The 16,088-nt window shown below is 29.4% G+C and overlaps 7 protein-coding genes across 7 annotated transcripts; 4 read left to right on the top strand and 3 right to left on the bottom strand.

The window, feature by feature from the left end:
- Positions 1-570: 570 nt before the first annotated feature.
- Positions 571-4,594, top strand: PPL_05330 (uncharacterized protein; the record flags this gene model as incomplete). Its single annotated transcript, XM_020576216.1, has 14 exons — positions 571-583; positions 869-897; positions 972-1,081; positions 1,158-1,400; positions 1,840-1,902; positions 1,965-2,018; positions 2,080-2,142; positions 2,202-2,300; positions 2,384-2,658; positions 2,697-2,738; positions 2,800-2,896; positions 2,960-3,048; positions 3,104-3,340; positions 3,411-4,594. The coding sequence occupies 14 exons, from the start codon at positions 571-573 to the stop codon at positions 4,592-4,594; spliced, it is 2,598 nt and encodes an 865-aa protein (XP_020433465.1).
- A 354-nt stretch (positions 4,595-4,948) lies between these two features.
- PPL_05329 (uncharacterized protein) lies at positions 4,949-6,985 on the top strand (the record flags this gene model as incomplete). The annotated part of the gene is made up of 4 exons (XM_020576215.1): positions 4,949-5,083; positions 5,189-5,395; positions 5,755-5,972; positions 6,052-6,985. The coding sequence occupies 4 exons, from the start codon at positions 4,949-4,951 to the stop codon at positions 6,983-6,985; spliced, it is 1,494 nt and encodes a 497-aa protein (XP_020433464.1).
- A 212-nt stretch (positions 6,986-7,197) lies between these two features.
- Positions 7,198-8,232, bottom strand: PPL_05328 (uncharacterized protein; the record flags this gene model as incomplete). The annotated part of the gene is made up of 3 exons (XM_020576214.1): positions 7,198-7,372; positions 7,458-7,883; positions 7,997-8,232. The coding sequence occupies 3 exons, from the start codon at positions 8,230-8,232 to the stop codon at positions 7,198-7,200; spliced, it is 837 nt and encodes a 278-aa protein (XP_020433463.1).
- Positions 8,233-8,502: 270 nt separating this feature from the next.
- Positions 8,503-9,007, top strand: rpc11 (RNA polymerase III subunit; the record flags this gene model as incomplete). Its single annotated transcript, XM_020576213.1, has 3 exons — positions 8,503-8,701; positions 8,787-8,878; positions 8,972-9,007. The coding sequence occupies 3 exons, from the start codon at positions 8,503-8,505 to the stop codon at positions 9,005-9,007; spliced, it is 327 nt and encodes a 108-aa protein (XP_020433462.1).
- Positions 9,008-9,193: 186 nt separating this feature from the next.
- PPL_05326 (uncharacterized protein) lies at positions 9,194-10,677 on the bottom strand (the record flags this gene model as incomplete). The annotated part of the gene is made up of 2 exons (XM_020576212.1): positions 9,194-9,286; positions 9,436-10,677. The coding sequence occupies 2 exons, from the start codon at positions 10,675-10,677 to the stop codon at positions 9,194-9,196; spliced, it is 1,335 nt and encodes a 444-aa protein (XP_020433461.1).
- Positions 10,678-11,320: 643 nt separating this feature from the next.
- Positions 11,321-12,455, bottom strand: PPL_05325 (uncharacterized protein; the record flags this gene model as incomplete). Its single annotated transcript, XM_020576211.1, has 3 exons — positions 11,321-11,607; positions 11,904-11,986; positions 12,061-12,455. The coding sequence occupies 3 exons, from the start codon at positions 12,453-12,455 to the stop codon at positions 11,321-11,323; spliced, it is 765 nt and encodes a 254-aa protein (XP_020433460.1).
- Positions 12,456-14,976: 2,521 nt separating this feature from the next.
- Positions 14,977-15,366, top strand: PPL_05324 (uncharacterized protein; the record flags this gene model as incomplete). Its single annotated transcript, XM_020576210.1, has 2 exons — positions 14,977-15,162; positions 15,226-15,366. The coding sequence occupies 2 exons, from the start codon at positions 14,977-14,979 to the stop codon at positions 15,364-15,366; spliced, it is 327 nt and encodes a 108-aa protein (XP_020433459.1).
- Positions 15,367-16,088: the final 722 nt, after the last annotated feature.

Below are 16,088 nucleotides of genomic sequence, written 5' to 3'. Positions count from 1 at the left end.
ACTTCTGGATCGCTTCTCACAAGTGTGAATCCCACCCTCTTGGAAATGACAACCTGACTGGCAATGATGGTTTGTCTTTTCGTGCTTCTCCACCCTGGATTTAAATTTATTCTCGTAAAGAGAAGGACAAAATGCATGCCTGCACTTGAAAATCGAACTGCCCTTTTTATCAAACGGAGGTAATTCACTATTAACATATTTTTCTTGTGCATCTATTAATATTGTTTCTAACTCTTTGGCTTTCCTTTTCTTAGACTTATTTTTCTCTATCTTTAGTTTATTCTCTTTAGTTGGTTCGCTCTTATCTATTTCAACCTGCATGCCCTCATCCCCGCATAGATCATTCTCAGATTCACACATTTGACAAATTATTACTTTATAATGACTATTACCAATTTAAACTATAAACAATCTATGACCAATTTTTTTTGCTCCAAATGTGAAATGGTTTTTTTTAAATCAAAAATTTTCAAAACTTTCATATCAAAAAATCATTAAAAATCTAGAAGATAAATGTTGGCTTAAAAAAAAAGATTATTATCAAGATATTTGTATTAAAACTACAAAAATATGACAAGATCAGGTTAGATTTTATTAATTAAAAAAAGTGTAAAATAAAAAAAGTTTTTTCAGATATTTATTTGATCAATATCTTTTTAATTCTCATAAAAAATTGTAGGATAAACATCGTTTTGATCGATATCTTTTTAATTCTCATAAAAATGTATAAACAAATAATATTATATATATCTATTATTTTATTGATATCTTTCAATTGTTCTGCTATAGATTTAGATCCTCAAGAAGGTATGAAGATTGTAAAAAAAAAAAAAAAATCAAAATGATTAATTATTATTTTCTATTAAAGTACCATCAATACAATGGTTTATAAAACAGGTAATTAGAACAATTAAAATTTTTTTCTTTTACTCTAAAAATTTAAAATTCTAAACAAAATTAAATAAAAAAAGTATATGGTCAATTGGAACGTAAATGGTAACAACTGTTCAAGTATTTCTAATGTTTCGACAAGTTATTTACAATGTGTATTAAAAGGACAATATGAATCTATATTGGCAATGTAAATATAAATCAATCACTAATATTTAAATTCATCTTATATATTTTTTTAATTTTAACCTTATTTGGAAATATAGAAATTTGGTACATAATATACAACCTTTGGACCAAGGAGAACCAACTTTTGTAGATAAACTCGTATTCCCTAGCATGACAACTTTCAAAGTTTATTTTATCTCCCAACAAAAGAACCAATCATATTCCTTATTGACAATGTTGGATAACGATATAAATATAAACTTAAAGATTATTGAATTGCAAACAATGCCTATTTCTATTTCCAATAGTTTTCCATCTAATTTGGTTTCACTTGAAAGATTGTAATTATTAATTATTAGATTACAAAAACAAACAATTTAATTAACGTTTATAATTGCTTTGTTGTTTAGATATTTTAAGGATTTAAAATTTCAAACAAATCTAATTCTAGACTCTATTATATCTAAAGGAAAGTCTCTTCAAAGTATCTATATTGAATCTGTCTCATTTCCTTTGGTAGGAACATTTTTAGTTTTTAATTATGCAAATATTGTCAATTCGACCCTTTTGGAACTGTATGAAAAAAGTATAACAGCCAATGATTTCTTTTCTAATTTTATTTTATTTAAATTAAATAGTTCAATTGTCATGGTAAATTATAATGGAATTCAACCTAGTTTTATAGTAATATCTGACTCTAATTTCCCCAGTCTGGAAAGAATGTGAGTATTAGTTTATTATTTGAATTTTTTATTCTTGGTATTAATTTTTTGTTTAAAGATCATTTAACTTTTTATTACCTTCAGGTTCAATTGAAATAGGAGGCAAAAGATTAAGAAATATGTTTGTATTAAAAATTATTTTTATTGAAAACTTATTTTATTAATAATCTATAAAAAATATAGTAATATCAATAGTGCAGATGTTTCATTTAAAAATTGTCCTATTCTCACTACATTGTAATTTATATTAAAATTGATGTATCTTTTATATTTATTCACTAAAAATTTTCTACTGTAGATTATTAGCTTATAATTCATTTTCACCTAGTGATTTTACTCAATTTCCTTTGTTAGGAAGTGTGTAAGTAAATGATTTCTCAAATTTATATTTACTTTTATTAAAATCTAATTTTTCTTTAGATCATTAACATCATGTAAATCCCCCCTATTAAATGCTTCTGGTTTGAACAATTTGTTTTCATTTAATTCATCTATCCCAAATATTCCTGGACCATCATGGTTTATAGATAATTTTAAAATGTAATCTTATATATATGGTATTTAAGTTTAAAATCAAAATTTAATACTAATGTTGTTTTTAGGAATTTATATGATAGTAATAGTAACGGACTACTACAAGAATTTAATGCACCCACATCAATGATAACTATTCAAGGAAAGCAAAATGTAACTGTTCAACTTTATGAGTCATTTTGTCAGTTCGGTTCGATAAACATTCCTGGTACAACCTTGATTAATACTAGTGTTCCCGACTGTTTCTATTGTTATTTTGAAGAAGGAGTTAATATATTTCCTCCTAACATGCCAGTAAAGCCGGCTTCATATATTTGCCGTAAGATTATATTTTTTTTAAAATGTAAAATATTAATTTATTAACTTATTATTATTCTGTAGCTATCTCATTAGATAAAAAAGCTTTTAATATTATTGATTCAGGTTTGTTAAATTATTTTTATTAAAAATCAATTTATTTTTTAACAATATATTATCTTTTTAGGATATTCATTTTATCTCTATGGTAAAAATCTGGGTTATGGAAAAAATATTAGTCCGTATCCACAATTATTTATGTCAAGGCCAAATGTAGCATTTTTGTAAATATCTCTTTTTTTTGTTAAAAAGTAAATCCAATTTATTTATTTTAATAATTTATATAGATATACTGCTAAAACACAATATGGTAAAACACAAATATCTTTTTCAACTTTAAAGAATTACAATTTCGAAATACTTTGGGGATTAGAACGTAAATAATTCAAATGTTTAATTTAAATAATATTTATTAATCATTTATTTCATAGTATATGTAAATTATATTCATAGTATTAATTTAGATTCAGGTGATTTAATACTTAAATCCTATGGTCGATTTAATGTATATGCGCCACTAACAATGACGGTCGAAGGTTCAAATTGTACAGTCACATATAATTCAACAAATGAATTACATTGTTTAATTCCAAAATTCAAAGCTTCAACACCACTTTATGTGAATACATCAGATTCAATTACTTTTGATGGAACTTACTCATTTACAGGTAAGTTGTTTTAGATTTCACTCTTCTTAATATTAACATTCATCTAATATTTTTATTTTTCATTTAATAGGCTTAGATATATCTTCAGTAGAATATGATTCAAGTTTAATAATTTCAGTAAACTTGGGACCAAAACCATACAATGTAAGATTGTACTTCAAAGAACCAAATTCTTGTTATCAATCCTACACGAACATAACTCATTATATATGTATTCCGTTTAAACCATTATATCCATTTATTACCTATAATTTGACTTTGGCAGCGAATGGATTTATTCAAGACACCCAACTCTACTATGTTTCAAAAGATGATTGTGATACCGATTCAAAATGTAATGGAAATGGAAATTGTATTAAAGGAGTGTGTAGATGTAATGATGGATATGGTGGATACTATTGTCAAGCACAACTTAGTCCAGGAGTTGTCATCCTTCCAAACAACACAATACCATCACCAACAATCATCGTTAAAGATGGAATGAATTTCACATTCAATATCATTGCAATTCAAGAGATCGATGAATTAAGTTCAGTTGTAAGAGAATTGAAAACAGATAAATGGATTCATTCAACAACAGGAAATGAAACATTCAGCATCACAACATACAGTTTACAAACTTCGACAGGAGGAATAGATCAAATCAATTCAACAATCGAATATTCAAAGAATAGTAGATTGATTGAATTTGCAGGACAATCAACATTATATCCAGAGAATAGTTTGAAATTGATGATCACAATCAATAATTGGTCATTCAAAGACAGATTAAATCAGTTGAGGATATTAATAGAATCAAGTTCATCTATTACTAAAGAAGATTGTTCAACAGATTTAGATATTTCAGTGAATAATGGATCAGATGTTAGCTATCTTCAAATGACAATCGGTGATCGATCATTCTATGGTAGATTCCTTCCTTATGCTCTGGCAGACGAGAGAGTGACTTTTGTTAAAAATCAGGTTGTAAATCAAACCAAAGACAGTATATTGATTGGAATGACACTTCCTTTTTGTAATAGTTGTGTGATAGATCCTGATTTTTCAGTTCTTATCAACACAGGTGGTAAAAATGAAGTTGGTGAATGTGGCAAAGATAATAAATTTGCATCTTGGAAGATAGCTACTATTGTAGTTGTGGTTGGTGTTTTTGCGATTACCATTGGAACTGCAACAATGTTATACTTGAAAAAGAAACAAAAGTTTTCAAAAGAAAGAAAAAATATGGATGCAAAATTAAATAGGATAAAATAAAATACTATTGATTTATTATTTTTATTAAACATTTACTTATTTTAGTTAGTTTTTTTTTAGAAAAATTATTAAATATATTAAATAAATAATAAAATTAAAAAAAAAAAAAAAAAGTTTTAGTTTTTTAATTGAAAAAAAATAATTACTTTTATGGAAATATAGATATTTAGGAATTTTAAATTAAATATTTAATGATATGAACTATTTAATCTCTTTTATTTTTAAAAAGATGTATTGAATTTATATAGAAACTAATATTATTTTTATAAGATATAATTTCAAATAATAATAAAATTTTGGATAAATTAATAAAAATAATATTTATTTTTTAATAATAGAGATTAAAATCAAATAATGTCTGAACATATTTCTAAAACAAAACAATCTATTGGAGAAGATTTCTCTGTTTTTAGACAAAAAACAAGGGAGGTATTCACCTCGAAATCACAACTTCCAAAAGATAGTGCTGAACTAACTGGTTATAAAAGTGTATTTAATCAAATCATTATATTTTTAAAATTAATACAAATCAAAATATTTCTAACTAATAAATATATATCTAATTTTATTAAATAATAAATAATGAATATGAAGGAATCACATAGAGTAAAAAATAACTATTCTCAATTGTATGATGCATCAAAGAATTGGATAGATTCACTTTCTAGATTAAAGATTAGGGGTGATCTATTAACTCAATCATTCGGAGCTTTCAATGAACATCATATTCACAGAGGTGGAGCGTCTCTATTAGAAGCATCGAAAATATTTAAAGATCTTCATAAAGTTATTAATGACACTGTAAGTTATAAAATTATGTATACAATCAACACAAAATAATAGTACAACAAAATCAAACTACCACACCAAATAAATTCACACATTGGACTTTATAAAATATTAAAAAAGTCCGCCAATTCTCAAACTAGTTTACTGTTGCGGGCTTTTGTTACATATTAAAAAAAGTATTACATTTACTAACAATGATTTTTATTAATACAAAATAAATAAATTAAAAGTATGTGTCTATGAGCCAGAATTTTGTTTATCCAATCAATAATCTTTATATCCATGATATTAAAGAAATTTCTGTAAGTATATCTAATTAATATTTATTATTTAATAGTTATTAACGAAATCATATATATATATATATATAGTTGGCTGAAGAAAAACTTAATACTGAGAGATTAAGATATGAAGATGCTAAGCACACTATGAACGCAAAGGGAACTGCCTCTCCAAACACTGTTATGAGAGCAAATGCTTCCTACTACAATGATAGCATTGACAACTACTCTGGTCTAATCAAAGAGATCAACAAAAAGACCGAGTCAGAGATGTACAAAAACTTTAAGGTACTAATTGAAGAGTTACAGTAAGTAGTAGTATTAGCTATCATGTTACAGCAATAGATAGACAGTTTATATTAACCCCATTTGGTTATTTTTTTAAAGTAAATATTATAGAGATGGTAATCAAGTATTCTCTGGTGATGTAAATATAAGAGTGCTACCAATTGAGAATCAACTCCCAGGTAGATCATCTCCACATATCAAACATGTCTCTAGATTCGATGGTGGAGATCGTGTCGATCTAGAGAAGTCGGGTGGAGATAGTACCAATCTACATAATTCCAATCGTAGTATTCCAGAGTATCGTCATGAGGTGCCAGTAACTACCACTGTGACAACCACTACCACCAACTATCCAGCTGCACCCGGTGTTGAAGGTGTTACCACTGGCTCTCAGCCACCTCTTCAAACCACAGAGACAACCTATGAGAAGGTAACAAAGTATGGCGTTGATCCAAAGGAAGTAGCCTACGTAGAACGCGAAACACAGAAACAAGTTCAAACAAGTCAGCTTGATCCAGTGGCAATCGGCGGTTCTTCGGCAACTCCATCGGCTTCGGACATCGCTTCCGACTTGAGCAGTCTCAATGTTTCACAAGAACCACCATCAACAACAACAACCTACGTTCCTGCTGCGTCAACAACAACCACCACTTATGAGCCATTGGAATCTACTACCGCTGCCACCAATGCACCACCCATCTTTCAGCAACAACCACCTACCTATGAACCAGTAGCTGCATCTGTACCACCCATCTTTCAGCAACCACAACAACCACCTACCTATGAACCAGTAGCTGCAGCTGCACCACCCATCTTTCAGCAACAACAACAACCACCTACCTATGAACCAGTAGCTGCACCAGCTCCAACAAAAGATACCATTGGAACATTGAATACCGGTCCAACACCACACTTCCAAGAGGAATCGATTCAAGCCATTCCACCACAAGCCGACAACAAGCCCGAGGAGCCAACCTACTCGAACCCATCGGTTTCGCTTGCCAATGAAATTCCAGACCCAAAGTATCAATAATTGCTAAACTTTAAAGAAACCACTATGGTTCATTTGTAAATAAGAGTTACACCTTTTTTTTAATAAAATAAATAAAATAAATAAAATAAATTTAAAATAATAAATAAATTATAAATGATTTATACAAATATTGATTTTGTAACAATTTATTATATTGCAATATTACAACAACAACAACTAATCATTATTATTATTATTATCTATCACACTTCTTAAGCGCCATACTTTGGTATCTTTCCAAGTTTGAATGCCAATTCCTTTAGATATTGAATGGTCAAGATCTTTCCGTTGCAACCTCTAATAAACTGATCCAATCTAAATGATTTCGATTCATCTTTTCTTGTCCATGGTGCATGTGAATAAATTGCAAACATTGGTGAAGTTTGTCTAAATTAACAAAGTATTTAATTGGTTAATATCTAACAATATAAAGTTTATGTTTATCTATTATCGTTGTTAATATTATTCTTACCTTGGTTCCACTGGTTTACCATTGTAGAATTGTGTACTTTGTTTTGGTGGAATGAATGTCGATGGAATGGATTGTTGACTCGATTGTTGTTGTTCGGTCAGAGGTACTGTTACATTTGGACTATCGAATGAAATTACAATATTTATATAGGTTTCAAATTGTTGTTGCTGCTCTTGTTGCTGCTTTAAAGATTGAACTGTTTGATCTAAAGTAGTGAGCAATGCTCTTCTATCCTCTAGACCCTTCGAAACAGGTTCCAAATGAATAATGACCATCTCTACCTTTTCTTTCATCGGTTTATTGATTTCATTCAATAGATCTTTACAGTTAACATTGTTTACCAATATCGAATCGAATCCTTTGGTATTACAATCTTGAAGTAATGATTGTGAAGATGTAATTAATCTTAATGATAAATTACTATATCTAAAATATTATTTATTTATTTATAGAGGAATATAAGTTATGTTGTATGTATGTAAGTATGTTTTGGTTTATTTTTGTTTTGTTTTTTGTTGAAAACAAAATAATAAAATTACTTTTCTTTAAAGGTATTATATGTTACTTTATGATCTGAATCGGATTCAAAACCAAGTAATTGACTGAAATTCAATGATGTTGTGTCATGTTGTTGGAGTGATAGTAATTGACCTACACAGCCCTCCTCTACAAACTTATCTAAAACGCCAATTGACAAACCATCCAACAGTGAACTATCATCTTCATATTTAGAAAGTATACCATCTAACCAAAACAAAACACATCTAATTGACATTTTTTAAAGTATTTCTAATATATAATATATATAGGATTGTTAAATTAACTTTTAAATGTTCATTGCAATAATAGATATTAATATTAAATTATCTTCACAGTATGCACCATTTCATTCCAATTGAAAAAAAAAAAATATCAAAAAAAAAAAAAAAAAAGAAATTAAAAAAAAAATTAAAGCTTGAATGACGATTACATAAAAGATAATCCTTGTTTATTTCGATCTACTACCACCACTATTTTATATTATATTTTTATAGATATATATAAGATGTTATTCTGTCCATCATGTGCTAATATGTTGTTGGTTGAGAAAGGTGAGCCCAATACAAGATTTTATTGTCCTACATGTCCATACATTTTCAACATTCAAAATAAAGTAGTCACAAAAGTACCGCTCATTCGTAAAAATATTGAAGTCGATGTATTCGGTGGTGATGATGCATGGTTAGATTCACAACAAACAGATGGTTAGTATTATTATTATTATTATTATTAATAATATTCTTTATTTTCGATGTTATTTTACTAACACTAACCAATCTAAATATATAGCTCATTGTCCAACATGTAAAGAAAGAAGAAGAGTATATCTTATGGAGATTCAAGTTTATCCAATAGATGAACCTAAAACAACTTATTATAAAGTAATTAATTAACAACATATATATATATAATTAATTAATCAAGTTCATGTTTCTAACATTTTATCATTTAATTATACATCTAATTTTTTTTAGTGTACAATTTGTGGAGGTAGATGGAAACATCAATAATCATCTAGCAATAACAACAATAATAATAGTAAACCGATATTTTTATTTATTTACAAAAGTAGATACATTTCTACTTAATAACAAACACAGATAGTTAACACTACTCAAATTTATTCGACAATGAAACGGAAACTCTGAAACGAACAACCTATGTTTGGATGGAATTAGGAAATACCTGTTTGTTGATTATTTATTGGGAATATTACAAATGTTACAAGTTTTAGTTTTTGTATTAATGCAACTGGAACAAAACATCATTGTACATGTAGTACATTGATACTAAATAATAATAATATTGTAATAAAAAAAGAAAAAGAATTAGATAAAGTTTTATTAGATTTATTAAAATAATTATTAGATTTACTTACTTTTCTTGTTAATAATCCAAATTCCTTGCCACATCTATTACACATCCTACTTAGATCTACCTGAGCACTAGTGGTGGACGATGATGATGATGATGATGATAGTTTGTTGGTGGACGTTGTCAAAGGCGATGCTGCTGATGATGAATTCAACGAACTTTGTAATTGTCTTCTACCTGTTGTTGGTGAATTCGATGGTGAATTCGAATTTGATGTTGTAGGTGATTTAAATCCACTTCCACTACCACTATTCCTATTACTCTTATTTAACTTATTATCACTACTATTATTACTATTGTTTTTATTTGATTTTACACTATAAATACTATTAAATATCTCTTGTGTTTCATGTAGACTACTATCAAAGTTATTATTATTAAAATTACTATCTTTCTTATTATTATTATTCTTTCCATTAATATGATTATTATTATTATTACTATTATTGTCTAAATGATTATTATTACTGTTATGATTATTATTATGATTGTTAATGTTTATATTTACATTGTTATAATGATTGATGGTTGATGATGATGATGATGACGATAAAGATGATGGTGGTGTCGAAGATCCGAATGAAGGTGAAAATATAGATGATGTCGTCTCTGTTTGTATCGATAGGTTGATTGTTGGATGGAATTTATCGGTGAGTGTATAGTAGTCCAAGAAGATGGAATCCTCTTCCTTTGCAAATCTCTCTAGGAATACCTTTCTGATTCTGTTGTTCATTCTTCTCGCATCTTCTAAATCCAAATTCAATCTCGTCACCAGTGAATCGTTGAATTCCTTCTGTTGCTGCATGTCCTTCTCCAACATCTTCAACTCCTTACTCAAAAACTGAATGTGAAGACGATATCCAATATTAGCGGAACGTGCTTTCTCCAACATATCCTCTAGTTGTTCATTACTAATTGATGCTGCCAATGTTGTTGTTGTTGTTGTTCTTGGTGATTCAACCACCATAACATTTGATTCATTACTATTATTGTTAACAGGTGGTGGAGTTGACTTTCCTCTATCTCTTCTTGTTGTCGGTTTGAATGGTGAGTTTATTGGTGTTGTCGATGACGATGCTGATGCTGCTTCTTGTTCTTCATCATAGTCTTGTATCATCTTTGAAAGTTCTGATAGATCAACTGATTTTCGCTTGTTTAGTGCATTGGCACCGATCGATTCGTTGTAGTTTTCATCGCTGAGCATCAATAGCTCTTGATTGATCTTTGAGAGTTTACGACGTGAGTTGCTCAGTGACTTCTTGGTGGTGCTGAGCTGTGTGGAATTCTCGACCATGTTTTCCTCCATCTTTTTGTAGCGTGTCATCAACGATGCCGAGTCGATCTGTAGCCGTTGTATCTGCTTGTTCAGCCTGTTCAACTGGTCGTCTTTCTCCTGTAGCAACGTTATCAAACTGTGCTCAGAGATGGTGTAGTTGCTATCGGTGACAGAGATGGCAGAGACACGCTTGTTCAGTCGTTCGTTTGCCAGCTGCTGTTCGAGGTCGCCAATCTTTTGATTCAGCTTTGAGATGACGTCGTTCGACTTGTTGATCTCGGTCATGTAGAGAGAGACGCGCTCGTCTAGCTCGCCGTCCTTGCGGTTCATCAGTCCGATGATGGCAAGACGGTCGCCTTCGATCTGCTTCAATTCAGCGGTCATCGAGAGTTGCGAACTCGACATGTCGGTGAGTCGCCGCGTCGACTCTTTGAGCGCGTCTCTCAGCGCGTCTGTTTCCTTCTTGTGCTGCAACGTCTCTATCTCGCTGTTGGACAGCTGCATCTTCATCTTGTCGAGCGAGCGCTGTGTCGACTCCAACTCGTATTCGGTGCGCTTGTTCCGCTCCTTCCAAATCTTGATCTTGTCCTTTGAGCGCGACACCTTGTCGTTGCGCTCCTCCATGTCTTTCGAGTACGCTTCGCGCTCCTGCTTGATTTGTCGCGCCGAGATCTCAGACTCTTGTCGCAGCACAACATTCAAGTCGCGCTCCTTCCTCACTTGTTCCTGCATCGCTTCGATTCGCAGCTCTTGTTGCGCGTGTCGTTCGCTCCACTCGTTGAGTTGCTCGACGCGCTTGTCCAGCTCGGTTGTCACCGCGTCGATCTGCTCCTTCCAACTCTCGTACTCTTGCGGCGTTACCCAGCGATCTTTGATATCGACCAACTCGCGCTCCAGTGTGTCTTTGGTCGCCTTCTCGTCGGTGTGAATCTGTTTCAGCTGGCAGAGTTGTTCCGTCAGCTTCTCATTCTCTTCTTCCTTCTCGCGAATCACCGTGTTGTACTTGTTGAGACGCGACGTCAACAACTCGATCTCTGTATCCTTGTGCGACATCTCTGTCTGATCCATCTGAAGTTTTGTCGACAACAACTTCAGTCGATCCTTCAAAACACTGCAATAATCGAGAATCACTTCATTCTGTTCGTCTTGTGTCAGCACCTCTACAGACAACGACGGAGTATTGGTCACCGTCGACGACATCGATGTCGATGACGAAGACGAAGATGACTGAACCGACGACGACGACGGCAACATACTTGAAAAATTCGAATAACTCTGTGATTTACTTTGTTGATGTTTTCTTCTTCTAGCACCAACTGATGTATCTTTATTTAATGATCTAGATCATTAGATTTATGTTAATCAATCTTATGCTTTGTGTTAACAACAATTATTTATTTATTTATGACATACTTTGTATTTACAGGTATATTTAAGATTGAAGTTGAACTTGGACTACCTATCTCACTAAACAATGGTAAAGCACTACCTGGAGATGATCCTTGAATAAGTTGTGTCGATGAAAATGGTATCATCGTTGAATTTAATATTCCATTATTATTATTATTATTATTATTATTTCCAATTAGAAATGGTGAAGTTGATGTTTTATTGTTATTACTACTATTACTACTATTTTGAGTACTACTATTTGTTATCATAAATCCATTTTGAATGTTATTGTTATTATTATTATTACTGCTATTGTTATTATTATTATTTTCATCACTGTTATTAATGTTGTTGTTGTTGTCAATATTATTATTATTATTATTACTGATCATAGTATTACTTTTCATTTCAGACATTTATATATATTTTTATATATAAATATCAGATAATAAATAAATAAATATATAAATAAATAAATAGATAATAATAAAGGAGGAAGAGTAAAGTACTCTTTTCAATTTATTCTATTCTTCTTATTTCTCTTCTCTTACTACTCTTTACTATTACTACTATACTACTACTACTACTTCTAACTACTACAACTTTTATAATAGTAAAGAGTGATTCATCAATTTAATCTTGTTTAGACAATGAGATGAATATATATATAAGATCAATGAATGAAATCGAGAAAAAGTTAAATTATCATGTAAAATCTCTTAAGAATGAGTAGATAAGATATAATTTATATATAAATTGTCAAGTCAGTCAGCTGATATAATAATAAATTGAATTGATAGAAAAAAACGATTCAAAATATTTGTTTGTTTAGAAAAAAAAAAAAAAATCTTTAGTGTTAGAGAAAATTTCAAATAATATGGTGGTGTTGTAAAAATAAATTCATAACGGATATATCTTGTTTGAATTCGAATTAATCAGTCAATAATCATATATATATTTAAATAATAATAATGTTTTATTTTTAAACTATTTAAAAACATTGACTAATCTGAAAAAACAGAAATAATAATAAGATCAATCGTGCTAAGGATATTTTAACTTATAATTATAATTATCATTGAAATGAAATCAAATATAAATTACAAATCTTTAAATTAAACTTTTTATATATTGTTAGATAGATAGCAACTAGTATAATTAAAATCAAAATATTTAGAAACAGGAAAATGTGATTTATACCAATCAATGAATGGTAATTACACAATTCTTTTTACTATTAAATAAACAATAGATCTAAATATTAAGAAACAACTCAATCAAACATTTTTAATTTTTGATTTATTTTACTAGATTAAACTGTTTTATTTTATAATATTGTTAAATATATATATATGTAAGTGACAACATTGATGTTGTTATTCATGTCATCATATAATCGCAAATATATTGAAATAACCAGTTGATAATTGCATAAAATTGAACAATTTATAGGTGTAATTACGATCTTTCATCAGAAATTGATCTGTGGTTTGCTGGAAACATAGGTTGATCATCGATGTCTTATATTAAACAATTACATTATTTTGGTTTTGGATTTATTTTTGTTAGCTTCATTCAGTTTGTTTGTTTTTGTCTAACTGTACTGTTGTTGTTTGTGTGTTGGTGTAGTCATTTTTGTTTGTTTATTATTATGGTTATTCCTATCACGCATCCACTGCTTTAATGTCTCAAAATAGTGACTCTAGGGAATACGAGTACGAACACAACAAAGTAAAAAAAAAAAACAATAACTCTCTCTTCATACCCCTGTGATCACTACCAATAAGAGTAATAATAGTAAAGGTAATGTGTGTGTGTTGGTATGTGAACATTATTCAAAAATATTAAAAATATTACAAACAATATTAGTTTAATATTATTATTGTTGTTGTTGATATCAAATCAGTTTTTAAAAGTGAGTGAGAACCTTTAAACAAACAAACCACCTTAATAATAGTGTATTTAAACATCAAAATTGAGAGCACTAAGACCAGACTCACTAACACTCAGAAAAACACATATAAAACAAATAAACAAACACAAATGACACACTGAACACACATTTACATCTACACTGAAAAGTTCATCCAATCAAAAATAGATAAAATAAAAGTATTTTTTTAACATATAATATATAGTTTGATTGTTTGTTTTTGAATGGTTGATATGCTAATGTTATATATTGTTTAAAGTGGTAAAAAGGGCTTGCTCAGTTGATAATTGGGTGTTTGGGTTGGATTAATGGTGATGTGGTATTGTGTTGTGATTGTATTATTGATGGTTAAAAAAAACAGAGACTCACTCACTCTTTCTTTTCTTTTTTGTTGTTGTTGTAGAGAACAACAAAATGTGTTTGTTTTTGTTTTTCTAACCAACCAACCAACCAGAGATACATTTTAATATACACTATTTAAAAATGATAAATTCTTGAAGAAGAAATTAGGAAGATGGAAATGGAAAAAGGAATTACATTGATTAAAGAGAATCATCCATCCCTTTGAAAATGAACGGTTCAACACAAAAAAGATAAAAAATATAAACATCAAAAAAATTTGTATAACCATCTTATTTTTTATTAAAAAAAAATTAAATAAAATTTAATATTTAAATATTTTAATAATCATATTGTTGTTTGTGATAATTAAATAAATAAATCTTACAAAATCCATATCCAAAACCATCCATCAATATATCAAATAAATTATATTATATAATAAAATAAAACTAAACAAACAAACTCATATTTTGTTTTTTTTAATTATTACAACCTCAAAATCAATCTCAATTCAAAATTGACACATTTCAGAATCAAATCAAATCAAACACCTAACCATTAATTAATCTTCAATCAATCATTCATTCATTTTATTACAGTCTTTCTAAATAAATTGCATTAACATTAGTTAAAGGAAAAGAAAACAACAAAACAATACAATCATGACAGATATAGAAAGCTACCTTAAACAATTTGGAGATGATAAGAAAGCAATTAAAGTATTTTGGGCAAGAAATCCAGAGGTCAATTGGACATTCGTTGTAGACAAGAATAATACGGTGGCGGATTTACTAGAGAACAGCCAAGTACCAGATGGTTACTACTTGTATCTCTATGAGAGAAAGAAAGTATTTTGTTTCAGTCGGGACAAAAAACTGAATTACGACACCAAGGTGTGGTCTATCATAGAGAACCAAGCCAATTCTACTTCGCCAGCCTATTTCGTTATTGACCAAAGCAGAAAGAAACCATCCAATAAGTTGTGTGGTGCCACCAAATTACAATATAAACCAATAAGTGAATCTTATAGAGCATGTTCATTTCGAACCTAATAAAATTCTATTAAAATAATAATAATAATAATAATATACAAACCAAACTCGAGATTATATAAAATAAAATGTTTAAAATAAAAAAAAATGTAAAATAAAAAATGTACATTTACAAATATATTTTATAAATAACCTAATCGTTCATCGAAGTGGTAAAAGAGTTATCATTGCTTGACGCCTTCTCAATGGTAATCTCTTCGAAGTCGAATGAAGTATAATACTTGGCATGGTGGTGTATGTAACAGTAACATGTAATCTGAATATGTAGGTTGTGATAGTATACTAGATATACCAATAATTAGCATGATGAAAATCGATTATATTAATAATGTATTTACTTTGAATGATCAGTCAAATCTAATTTAATTAAAAATAATAGATGAACTGATACATAATCAGGTGAATATATTACAATCGAAACATCAACTTCTTATTCGTCAAGGAATTGAAAGGAATCCATCCATCCAGAGAGATAGATAGAGAGATCGGACCAAACAATCAAATCATTCATCCAGCAAAACAACTCTCAATGGTTTAGTTGTAGTAAAGACACAGTTATAGTTGGAGTGGATCATTAAAAAAGAAAGTTTAAGACATTCAAGAAAGGTGACCTCATATATACTTGACATATCTTGGGTATAGAGAGTGTTATCATTCCAATGAAATCCTTTCTACCAGATTTCAGTTGCATCAATTTCTAGTAAACACCATCAGGTTTAACA

This window comes from Heterostelium album (genome assembly GCF_000004825.1).
Source record: "Heterostelium album PN500 unplaced genomic scaffold PPL_contig12, whole genome shotgun sequence".
NCBI classification, from domain to species: Eukaryota; Evosea; class Eumycetozoa; order Acytosteliales; family Acytosteliaceae; genus Heterostelium; species Heterostelium album.
Note: the sequence above shows the minus strand (reverse complement) of the source record. Positions and strands in the feature narration are given on the sequence as shown.